The 11,580-nt window shown below is 57.4% G+C and overlaps 1 protein-coding gene across 1 annotated transcript; it reads left to right on the forward strand.

Moving 5' to 3' along the window:
* The first annotated feature begins 77 nt into the window (after nucleotides 1-77).
* LOC142362817 (hydrocephalus-inducing protein homolog) lies at nucleotides 78-9,319 on the forward strand. The gene is made up of 8 exons (XM_075433442.1): nucleotides 78-262; nucleotides 3,840-4,026; nucleotides 4,941-5,150; nucleotides 6,025-6,162; nucleotides 7,323-7,500; nucleotides 8,022-8,152; nucleotides 8,865-9,040; nucleotides 9,160-9,319. Exons 1-8 carry the CDS (start codon nucleotides 198-200, stop codon nucleotides 9,317-9,319), a joined length of 1,245 nt encoding a protein of 414 aa, XP_075289557.1. The 5' UTR covers nucleotides 78-197.
* Nucleotides 9,320-11,580: the final 2,261 nt, after the last annotated feature.

Below are 11,580 nucleotides of genomic sequence, written 5' to 3' on the forward strand. Positions count from 1 at the left end.
AGATTTAACCCTGCTTATGAAGAGGATTTGAGTGGCCGGGTAGCAGAGAAGGTTCTGAAGATACGGTTTCTCGAGCATCCCCATGAGGAGCAGGTCACCATTCGGGGAGAAGTCTATTCCCGAATCTCCGTTTCCAGACCACGGCCCTGGACTTTGGCTGCATCCTGAATGACACTGAAGATGTGCGCTACATCAAGATGACCAACTGCAGCCCGCTTCCAGTCCGGTACCAGTGGTCGTTCCTGACAGGCAGCCAGATTCGGTATGTGCACCGTTGTCCTCTCCTTGGAGCTCTTCTCCTTCCTCGTGTCCTGTTTGTGCTTTAGAAAGACCAAGGCTGTTTGCCTGCGGTCTGACAAATTGCTTTCAGCTTTCGCTTGCGGAAATAACGCCTGCCAGCCGTGGTCGGGCTGGATGCTCAGGGAATAGGTGATCTGCAGCGGTTTGATGCTGGGGAGGAAACAGAGTTCTCCAGCCAAGCTGGGGCTATAAGATGCTACGAACGCATTTTGCATAGCCCATAAACCTGGAGTCCTGCTGTATTTCTGGAGCTACAAACCCGTGCGTAGGTACTGGGAGAAGCAGATAGATAAGATGACCTCTTTTCCTTCCCTGCCAACCCTGTTTGTTGTCATTTCGTCCTGAGAACCCACACAGGCACTGCCACCAGAGCAAAGAGCTGCTGTCCCAGTCTCTTGCTGCTGCTTTGCTGTGGCCCCTGTCCTGGTTCCCCTGGCAAGGGAAGCTGGTGTGGCTGGCTGCTTCCCCAGACCTTCGTGGCCTGAGGCAAGCACCATCTTGGTGAAGTGAGGCTTCATCACAGGACATCGCGTTCGCGAACCAGCTGTTTGGTGTTTGACAGCGAAACGGCAGGTTCTGCTGCGGCTTTGGGTACGGCTGTAGGTGTTGGTGGGAGCACTGGTCTGAGCATCCCCGGGTGGCAGGGCCGTCCTGCGCTGGCCTGTGGTGTCCGAGCCCAAGAGCAGTATCGCAGTCGTGCTGGAGCACGTCTGTGAACACATTGCTAGCAGTTCCTCCCGCTGTGGCCTCTGTGCATAGCACAGAAGTCCAGTCTGGGCAGTGTTAATTACAGTAGCAAACGGTTTTTCCGTAATGCCCTAGGAAACCAAGCAAAGTTAACCATTGTGCATCGAAGTGCGGCTATTACCAATAATAGAGATCATCACTAAAGAGTTTTGTTTAGGGAGTTGGGATCTGGCTCAGAGGAGACGACCTGTTGGGAACTGGAAGTTAGCTATGGCTATGGGGAGAGCTTGGAGGAGAAGCCCTCTCACAGCTGGGTCTTAGCAGGTAACAAGAAGTCTTTAGCGTGGCCCTTCTCGCTGCACAGCGCCTTCGGGAACAGACCCTAAAGTGCAGAGGAAAGTCTGCAAAAGCAGGTGGAGGGAGGTGGGCAGGGAAAGGGCACAGGGCTGTAAGCTCTGCTTGGAGGCCCCTGTCCACTCCTGGTAAATTAGATGAGGGTTTAATGACAAGCTAAAGGGAAAATCTGAATTTGATGACAGAACAATGCATCTGTTTTATACTAACAGAGAAACAAGCGCATGGCAGCGAAGCCTGTGTGGAATTGATTTCCTCTGGGGCCACTTGTTGGCTGGTTGCCTGTTTCTCTTTACTCTTCTTTTTTGAGAACCGATTCAGGGTTTTGGAAATGTTGACCACTGAATCAGTTTTCAGCTTTTAATTACCCTGTCTGCACCTGACCTGGCTTTGCTTGGACCTGAGCCTGCAGGTGCTGGTTCCTCTGGTGGGTGCCGAGCCACTCAGCTCTGCTGAGCCCATTGCAGTCGAGGGTCCCGAGCAGCTGGCTCGATAGCAGCCTCTGCTCCCAAGGGTTTGGCGTAGCCCCTTTGCTGGCTCGTTAGCGCTTGTGGACGTTAGGACAGCTGCCTTTTCTGCTGTGCATGTTAATTAAGCAGTAATGTACTCTCTCTGGGTCCCTCGGCAGAGGTCATGTGATCCTCGGTGGCAGAGCTGGAAATGAAGGCAGTCTCCAAGCTATTAACACCTCAAATTGCTCATTAAGAGCCCAGCAGAAGGGCAGCCTGTCAGATATTATTTCTGGTCCACATTAAGCACTGTTGGTCAGATCAAACTAACTCATTCTGACATGGAGGGACCCGAACATCAGGTCTGATGAAGGTGAGCTCGATAGAATGTCACCATCCGTACATCTAACCTTGCTGGAGCCCATCAGCAGAGACTCCCAGCACCAGTCAGGCACACACATTTCTTTTGGCCAGGGGAGAAAAATGTTGTTTCTTTGCCTGGACAAGACTCTGTGTGCTTAGGTCTTTTTTCTTATAGTTATTCGACCCATTTTTTGAGGCCCCATCTGCAGTGCTGCATGCAGTTCTGGGCTCCCCAGTTCAAGAAAGATGAGGAGCTACTGGGGAGAGTCCAGCAGAGGGCTACGAGGATGAGGAGGGGACTGGAGCATCTCTCCTGCGAGGAGAGGCTGAGGAAGCTGGGCTTGTTCAGCCTGGAGAAGAGAAGGCTGCGAGGGGACCTTAATGCCTCCAAATATCTGCAGGGTGGGGGTCAGGAGGACGGGGCCAGACTCTTTCCAGTGGTGCCCAGTGACAGGACAAGGGGCAACCGGTGGGGACCGCTTGCCAGCAGGCACGGTGACAGGCAGGCAGGGCTCGAGCGTGTCCCTCCGTGTGGCGTTAGAAATACGAGCAGCGTTACTGTGAGCAGCGGCTACGATTTAGAACAGGGAAGGTAATCAGTCAGAGGGAACACTGGCGAATGTGAAACCATGTACTTTTTTGTGGCAGACGTTGGTCAAGCTCCATCGACTCAGCTGCTTTGGTGAAACGAGCTGTTGAACGGCTGTGCTGAATCGTTTGCCAAAGTGGTCCTGGAGCGGTTTGCATTCAGCGGCTGCTGGGGAGGCGATCACGCCGTTGGCAAGTGCGCGTCGGCTCGAACCTGGTTTCGGCAGAGCTGCCGCCCTTTAGCGTGAGGGGCTGCTGGAGCCGTTGCTTTGTGACCGGGGAATAGCTGCGGCGCAGCGGGGAGCTGAATCTTCTCCTCGACATTGGCAGTATATTGATGAAAAATGAGGGAAACTTCCTTCCCAGGAGCGCTAATCGCTGCTGCCTTGGCGCTCGTCAGGGATCAATGGGCCGTTTAATTGCAAGCCTCCGCCTGGAACTGTTGGATGCGTCTTTCCGTGTTGCCTGGCGTGTGCGGGGATGCCCCGAGACGGGCTCCGTGGGTGCCCCTGCGCGGTGCTGGGCTCTGCCGGGGTCAGGGCACGGCAGGCTGCGGGCTCCATCCCTGCTGTGCCTCGTGGCGCTGAGAGAAAGCGTCGCCGCTTGCTCGTACCGACCTGCAGCTGCAGGGAATCGTTAGGGGAAATATTCAGGATAAACATCTGGTAGAGCTGCAGGATTTCTCACTTTGTCCCTCTGGATGGGGACAGCATGGTGGGTGCTGTCAGGAAGGCACTGGTGGGTCTGGACTGGGTCACTGGGTCTGTCCCTTTGCACCTCGGTCTCCCCATTTTGCCCAGTTTGTCTGTCTCTTCCTTTCCCGCAGCACCTTGTGCCTTCGCGCAAGGCCCGCTCGCCTCTGTCCTCTCCCACGTCTCCTTGCAGCCAGCTGCCTGCACCGCCGCTGTCCCAGCGTCGTCCCGGGGCAGCCCCAAGCGTTGACCTGCTCCGTTCTGGTTTCAGAGCTGCTGGGTCAGACCATCGCTGAGCTCGCACCGCCAGTGCCCTCCCAGGGGCCGCATCCTGCCCAGGAACTGCTCATGCAGGCTTCTCTGCCTCCCACTGCGGGTCCGTGATCAGAGTTCTGTTATTTTCCAGGTTCAGCCCTCCAGCACCGAAATTCTTCACCAAACCCCAAGCGCCGAAGGAGGAGGGAGCCCAGTCGGAGCGCTCGGCGTCTGCGGAGGGCAGCTCCAGCGACGGGGGTGCGGAGGAGCCAGCCGAAGCCCTGGGAGCGGCGGGGGATCCCGCCCGAGAGCCAGCAGATGACTCCTTGGAGGCACAGGTAGATTGTTCTTGTGGACCTCCTGCTTGCGTTGCCTCCCCCAGCTTGCCAGGGAAAAGCCGTGCTGGTGCCGAGCGCCCGTTTTGCTGCTGTGCTGTCACGTGCCCCGAGAGCGGGCTGGACACGGGGCTTCTGGGGAGGGAGAAGTGGGAGAGTTTTGCTGGGAGAAGCCCACTCAGGTCCTCCTGACCTATGTTGAGTGGGGGACTTTTTTCCCTTGTTCCTTTACAATGTAGAATGAGGCTTTTATCTGCATGGTGATGCGAAGGCTTTCAGTTTCCTGTGTCGAGCCATGCCAAGCACTGAGCTTCACATCCCACCTTCTCAGCCCCAGCTAGAGCCACCCATTGCCACGTCTCTGCCTTCACCAAGACCCCATACTGCAGTGACAGCCACAGAGCTGTCTTGTATAAAACAAGACTTTGCCAAGCTGCGGTCTCTTCCTCCTCGCTTTCCTGTGGTGCCCAGCGGCGGGACAAGGGGCAACGGGCACAAACTGAAGCATGGGGAGTTCCACCTGAACATGAGGAAGAACTTTTTCACTCTGAGGGTGATGGAGCCCTGGCCCAGGCTGCCCAGGGAGGCTATGGAATCTCCTTCTCTGGAGATACTCAAGACCCGCCTGGACGCGGTGCTGTGCAGCCTGCTGTGGGTGACCCTGCATTGGCAGGGGGCTGGACTGGGTGACCCACAGTGGTCCCTGCCAACCTCTACCATTCTGTGATTCTGTGAAGATTTTTCCCATGGTTCCTCCACTGGAAAGCATAACGTATGCAGGATGAGATTAGAATGATTTTGCCTGTGTTTGAGGAAGAGGTCCCTCCAGCCACGTCTGCCCCTTGCTCTAAGCCATGGCTGCTCTTCTGCATCCATTTTGCTGCCTGACATCTTGATGTCTCCTCCCCTCCCTGCAGGTTTTCGACATCCTGCCGCTGTTCGGTGTGCTGCAGCCGGGCGAGAGCCAGCGGGTCGCCTTCATCTTCTTTGGCCACGGCAACATCGTTGCCCACGTCACGGCGCTGTGCCGGGTAGAGGGAGGCCCAACCTACGAGGTCGCGCTGAGCGGGGAGGCTTCGCTCATCCACTACCTCCTAGACGTCACGGAGATCGACTGCGGGCTCCAGGTACCGCACGCTTCTCTTGGCAGAGGTCCTTGTCTTGAAACCAGCACCGACGGGTTGCTGCCCACCTAGGTCTGGGGCTCTCTCCCCTTCCCAGCTACTTTGTTAGCTCTGTGGCTTGGAAGTACAAAATCTGAGTCAAACGTCCTGCATCCAAGCTGGTTTTTAATGGCCATCTCCACCCCCTCCAGAGCGGGGAATTCCTCCTCTGCAAGGTACCTACTGCTGCCTCCTGGGGCAGGCAGGGTCCCAGCGGTGATCTCCAGAGGGAAGTGCCCCGGGACATCCATCCTCTGATCTGCAGCTAATGCCTGAGGTCCGAGGAGATGCTCTCTTGTAATGCTCTTGATTAATCCACAAAATAAACCAGGGAGGAAGTCACCTTGGGCTTCCAGTCGCTGTAGCTGGAAAGAATGTCCCAGCGTAATCCCCACTTTATTCATTTTTGGTTAAAGACCCCACAGATGCTTCCAGCTGTTGGCACAGACATGTGGCACCATCTCCCTTTGGCTGTCCCTGCAAGCTCTGCAAATCCTTGTGTGAAGGTGCCTTTTCTGCAATGTCTTGATGCCACCTCCTCTGTTTCAGCCAGCTGTGAAGTGACACCTTGAAGCACGGAGGGCTTGTATCCGCTTTGGTTTCTTTAGAGCTGGTCTTGATGTGGTTGGCATTGCCCCTCTGCATGCTGCCAGAAGTATCTGTCCCTGTGTGGGGCTGAGAGGTACCCTGTGGGTTCCCAAGCCAAGTGCCCGGAGCTCCTCTGCCCCTGCTTCTCTCCTGCCTTGTGTTTGTTTGCTCTCATCCCAATGAACGCGGGAGGACGTTCCTGGCCTCAGAGCTGTGTCTTCAACTCCCCACTCCTCTGTCCTCCCTTCAGCTGTTTAACGAAGTCACCGAAGCAGAAGTCACCCTGCAGAACAGCGGCAAGATGGGATTCACCTACATGGTGCTCGACACCAGCGCGGCCGCTGCCGACGACCCTCTGCCCGGCGTGCCCCTGGTCGTGCCCAGCACGGTGAGTACGGAGGTAGCACAAGGGATTAACCCTGGCCCGGTGTCCAGCTGCCCGGGAGAGTGTTATGGGGGAAAAGCAGAAGAAAACAGAAGAAAAAAACCCTAAAAGCAGCTGGGGGAGACAGGGCCGTAAGCAATTGCTGCTGGCGGGCAGAGAAGGAGAAGCAGGCGCGTGAAGCAGCTCCATGATCGAACGGGATTCGCAACTTGTCCCTGGCCGTCACAAACCCTGCCTGCCCCTTGCCAGCACTGCCCAGGGGAGACTTGAATCCTGTTTTGCTTGGGCATGAAGCTGCTTTGCCAGGAGTTGTAACTGCCCCGGTCCCTTGCCCCTCCAGCTTTGCAGCAGCGCTGTGGGGCAGCGAGGGGGCCAGGGAGGAGCAGGGCTGGCACAGCAAGGAGCGGGGTTGGCAGCATCCCACCATCCCAGCTTCCCAGCCCTGCGTGGACGCCTTCGAGCTGAAGCAGCCTTCCGATCTTTGTCCCTGTTCGCAGTGGGAAGGGGAAGCCAAATGGCTTTCAGGTTTCTTCATGCCCGTCTCCTCCAAGGGCTGAGGCGCTGATGCCCTCTCCCTGCGAGCTTCCGAAGACGCAGCTCGGCTTGGCCCCACGCAGAGGCTGCTGCGATGGCATCCTCAGCGCTGGCAGCTTGGCCGGCGTTTGCAGAGCTGTGTGTGTGCAGGTGGCCGTGAGCCTGGGTGGGCTCCTCCAGCCTGGGTGTGACTGCACGGGCCGGAGGTGTTTGGGTAGGGTCAGGCCCTTTGACAGCAGCCTGGGAGCCACTGCTGTGCTGGGGCAGGAGCTGCTGGCCCTGCGGAGAGCGCGGGCACTCCACGCAGCTTCTGCAGCGGCTGGTGACAGAGCTTTTCTTTATTCCGGCTGGCTCTTGCTAGCAGAGGGTGAGCACCGTTAGCAGAAGAGCTTGCTCGTGCTGAGCAAAGGAGGGTCTGTGCTGTGGGACCGCACGTGTGATGAGGACATACCGCATCCCGGCGTAGGAGACTCGAGGTTTTGGATGCGAGAAAGCTAGAAAGTGATGTTGTCTGACGTTTTCTGATAGAGGAGAACCTGTCTGTTCTTCTCGGCACGTCTATCGTGTGAGCCGTCCTTCCAGCCAACCCTCCCTGATGCGTTCCCTCCCTGTTCTGCCGTGCTGTGCAGGGTTACATTGGACCTGGCAAGGAGCAAGTGCTGAAAGTCTGTTACCTGCCAGGAGTGCCTGGAGTCTTCTGCAGGACTTTCCGGCTCCAAGTGGGTCATCTAGAGCCAGCAGAAATCTCCCTGAAGGGAGAGGGCAGCTTTCCCAGGATCTGCTTGGACCTGCCTAGGAACATCAAAGGTGAGCAGTGCCAGTCTGCTCCCCAGGAACGTCTTCTGGTTTCTCCCCCATGCCGTATGCCCACGGGGCAGCTCACAGCCACCTCCACCAAGCCTAGAGGTTTCAGGGCTGTTGGACCAACACTCAGCCCTCTGGTCGCTTCCTGAGTCTCTAGCAGACGAGCCCATGTGGGCTTTCTCCCAGGAACCATCCTGTAGAGCTTGGCAGCGTATCTGTGCGAGCCCTGGAAAGATGATGGCTAGACAGAAACGCTCGGGAAAGCCGTAATACAGGCTGGCAGGGATTTTGGCAGCATTGGATTTGCATCACGTTGCACGGGGTGAGAGATGCTGCTGTGTGTGGAGGAAGGTGGGTGGGAGTGAACGTCAGGATTCAGAGAGGAGAGCAGCATCCGCTTGCCATACATGGCTGGAGGAGTGTGTTTCTGGGAGAGGGCATCACTGGGGGCATCGGGGCTTCCCAGCTTAAATGGGAATGGCACTGTGCCCACGCTTCTGTTTGTGGATGTTTTCTTCATCCAGGAAACAAAAAATATGAGAAGGCCCTCAGGGAGGTGAAGGAAAAGCTGGAAGATAACAGGCAGAGAGCTGAAGCAGTTGTTCTGGGGGAGGCTGTGGCCGCAGAGCCACCCACGGACGACTCGGGCACCGTGGTGAGGACAGCTGCTGCCCCGTTCGGCACGTGCCACCCTCCCCCTGCGTCCTTTGGTCCCCTCGCGCCCTGCAGCAGGCTTCCCGGTGCCCTGCTGGCACTTGGGTCCTCCCTGTCCACGCCTGGCCACGGCCATGCATCAGCTGAGCTCTGCCCACCTCTGGCAGTTGTCCCTCTGGGAGATGCGTGAGCTTCCTGACTGCCCCGGGGAGAGATCCTGGAGACTGTGCTCAAGGGGTGGAATTTCTGGTGCTGGCGCTGGGGCTGCAGGTCATCGCTGGGGGGTTTGTTGCTCACAGCCCAGCCCTGCCAGGTTTGCAGAGCTGGCTGCGCCCTGGGACTGTGCTGTCAGCGCTCGTCTCCAGGAGGCACCAGCTGTGTGGTGATTCCCTTTCCAAGAGAGCTTTGTCCAAGCTGCTTTGGCTAGAGGCAGTCCAGTACTTGGAGCTCTGGGAGGTTCCTGGCTTCTCTGTCTGTCTGACCAGCTGAGCTTTTGACATAGTGACTGGGCAGGTGAAGATGCAGGAGTTCATTTCCCTTGAGAGAAGGTCCTGCCTAAGAGAGCAGGAGGTGTCACAGGCGCTGAGCAGCGACCCAGGGGACCCCGTCACCCCTATCAGCAAGAGCAGGATGGGATCCTCTTTCAAAGACAGGCCTGTGCCTCGGGAGGGACCTTTGCCAACCAGCCACTGTCTTTCCCTTCCTTCCCTCAGCTGGACACTCGGCTGCAGATGCAGATGGAGCAGATGCTGATAGAGGAACACGGCCTGGAGCAGCAGAAAGCTCTGGCCTCCGGTCACCCAGAGGACACTTCCTTTGACCAGCGTGCTCGTCGGAGGCTTCTCAAGTTAGTGGGGACTCCCATAGCCTATCTCCAGGTGCCCCGAGGGTACCACCCAGCAGTGCTGCTGCGAGCTCCTTCTGTCTGCAGAGCTGGGAGTAGCTGGGGGCTGCAGAAAGGGCCTGAGCCGGCTCCCTGTCAGCAGCGGTGTGTCCTCACTTCCACAGAGCCACCCTCAGCTTTGGAGGTGCTCAGCTCCCCACAGGTGCTGGGTTCTGTTCTGAGCGGGGTCCAGCGCAGGCCGTCAAGCCCTGCCAGAGAGCACAGGCACCATCCCTGCTGACCAGCTCTGAACGAGGCAACTCAGAGCTAGCGTCTTTGTTCTAACGAACAGAGCACACTAAGCAACAAGAGCAGGTTGGCAAACCCTTGACAAACCCCAAACCAGGTGGCTTGGGTGCTGGTGGAACTGGAGGGCTTAGCTAGGTGACTTGGTCCTTCCTGTTGCTCCTTTATGATGGGGCGTGGGTGTGGTAGGCTCCAGTTCAGGAAGAAGATGCTCTATAAAACAGATCACAGAATCACAGAATCACAGAATAGTAGGGGTTGGAAGGGACCTCTGTGGGTCATCTAGTCCAACCCCCCTGCCGAAGCAGGGTCACCTACAGTAGGCTGCACAGGACCGCGTCCAGGCGGGTCTTGAATATCTCCAGAGAAGGAGACTCCACAACCTCCCTGGGCAGCCTGGGCCAGGGCTCCGTCACCCTCAGAGGGAAGAAGTTCTTCCTCATGCCTCTGCTTCAGTTTGTGCCCATTGCCCCTTGTCCTGTCACTGGGCACCACTGAAAAGAGCTTGGCCCCATCCTCCTGACACCCACCCTTCAGATATTTGTAGGCATTTATAAGGTCCCCTCGCAGCCTTCTCTTCTTCAGGCTGAACAAGCCCAGTTCCCTCAGCCTTTCCTCGTAGCAGAGATGCTCCAGTGCCCTCCTCATCCTCGCAGCCCTCCGCTGGACTCTCTCCAGTAGCTCTTCATCTTTCTTGAACTGGGGAGCCCAGAACTGGACAGAGTACTCCAGATGAGGCCTCACCAGGGCAGTGTAGAGGGGAAGGAGAACCTCCCTCGTCCTGCTGGCCACACTCTTGATGCACCCCAGGATCCCATTGGCTTTCTTGGCAGCCAGGGCACACTGCTGGCTCATGGTTAACCTGTCGTCCACCAGGACACCCAGGTCCCTCTCCACAGAGCTGCTCTCCAGCAGGTTGTGGATAGTTAGGGCCTGGCGGTCGGAAGATGTCGTGCTGTACGGAAAGGTAGGCCCCCCTTCCTCTCCTGATAACCAGTAGCGTTCAGCCCATAGGTGTAAGCAGATGGAAGTGACGCTGTGAACCTAAGCTATATAATACTGTGCTACCCGTCAATAAACGCCATTTGCCGTCCACCACATTGGTGTCTGCGAGCTGATGGCCCGAGCGGCCTGGGGTTGGTCGCCGTGCCGTTCCTGAACCAGGTCGCCACGCCAACAAAGGCAACAAGCGGTGCCGAAACCCGGGAAAGACTCGCCTGGAGTCGGGTGAACGGCGGCCGGAGCGGCGGGACCAGCCTGGCGGGGAGGACGCTCCCGGACCAACAAGGAGGATGGAAGCCCTTGTGAAGGTCGTATCGCAATTACATAAGCAGTGGGGAATTGATTGTAAGCCCAAAGATTTTACGCTCGCAGTTGCGAGGCTTTTGCAAATTGGGGTCATTGACCAGCCGGTGGATATTCTCCACCCTGAGGTGTGGGATAAGTGCACTAAAGCGTTAGCCGAGGAAACGATGTCCTCGGGTTGTGGGAAAAAGCTTAAGTCGTGGGGGAAAGTCGTGCAGGCCCTGCAGAAAGCTATACAAGAGCAGGAGACCTGGAAGGCGGCAAAGAACTGTTTGTTGGCTACCCCAAAATTGGGAATCGGGGCAGCTACACAGACTTCGCACCCCCCAGACGATAACGGTTCTGCTGAGCCTAAAAATCAGCAAGAGGGCGACACGTCCCCTCAACTCCCGGACCCCGACCCGCTTACGGAGGGAGAGAAACAAGCTAAATCCTTCTGGGGCGGGTTAGCCGAGGAGGCTAGGGGCGCCGCGAAAGAAACAGAGTCTGATAAAGTCTGGGCCACACCACCGCCCTATGCGCCCCAAGATGGCACCGAGCACAAAGGGGAAAGGCGGGACGAAAATTCCTTTGGTGATAACAGGGAGGAAGCGCTAAAGTTCTCAAGCGCACACAAAGGGCAGGCGGAGGAGAACAGGGGGGAGAGGAGCGGTAGGAGCGACCTAGAAGGGGAAAGGGGGGCCAGCGGGGGGCAGAGAGCCAACCGGCGCGTGCATTTCAAAAGGGGCGCCTGTGGGGTGGGCACCCCGCCGAGCGGAGCGCGGGGCGGGCCCGGGGGGGGGGAGCGGCCCGCCCATAGGGGAGGGGGCCGGAGCTCGGCAAAAACGTACTGGAGACCGGAAGTGACCAGTCAGTCGAGTTCCGACTCCGAGTCAGACACTAGCGGGGATGAGTGGCTCGCAACTAATTTAAGTTTAGAAGAGAAGAAAACAAAGATAAATAAAGTCAAGAGCCAAAATATCCCCATCCAAATTAAAGAGAAACCGCGAGGGGGA

Source organism: Opisthocomus hoazin, chromosome 12 (assembly GCF_030867145.1).
Source record: "Opisthocomus hoazin isolate bOpiHoa1 chromosome 12, bOpiHoa1.hap1, whole genome shotgun sequence".
In the NCBI taxonomy this organism is placed as follows: Eukaryota; Metazoa; Chordata; class Aves; order Opisthocomiformes; family Opisthocomidae; genus Opisthocomus; species Opisthocomus hoazin.

Excerpts from the sequence above, each read along its gene's own strand:
- LOC142362817 (XM_075433442.1), top strand. The coding sequence starts at position 198 with ATGACCAACTGCAGCCCGCTTCCAGTCCGGTACCAGTGGTCGTTCCTG. Across the intron at positions 5,151-6,024 it reads AGATCGACTGCGGGCTCCAG|CTGTTTAACGAAGTCACCGA; the intron begins GTACCGCACGCT and ends TCCTCCCTTCAG. Across the intron at positions 8,153-8,864 it reads CGGACGACTCGGGCACCGTG|CTGGACACTCGGCTGCAGAT; the intron begins GTGAGGACAGCT and ends TCCTTCCCTCAG.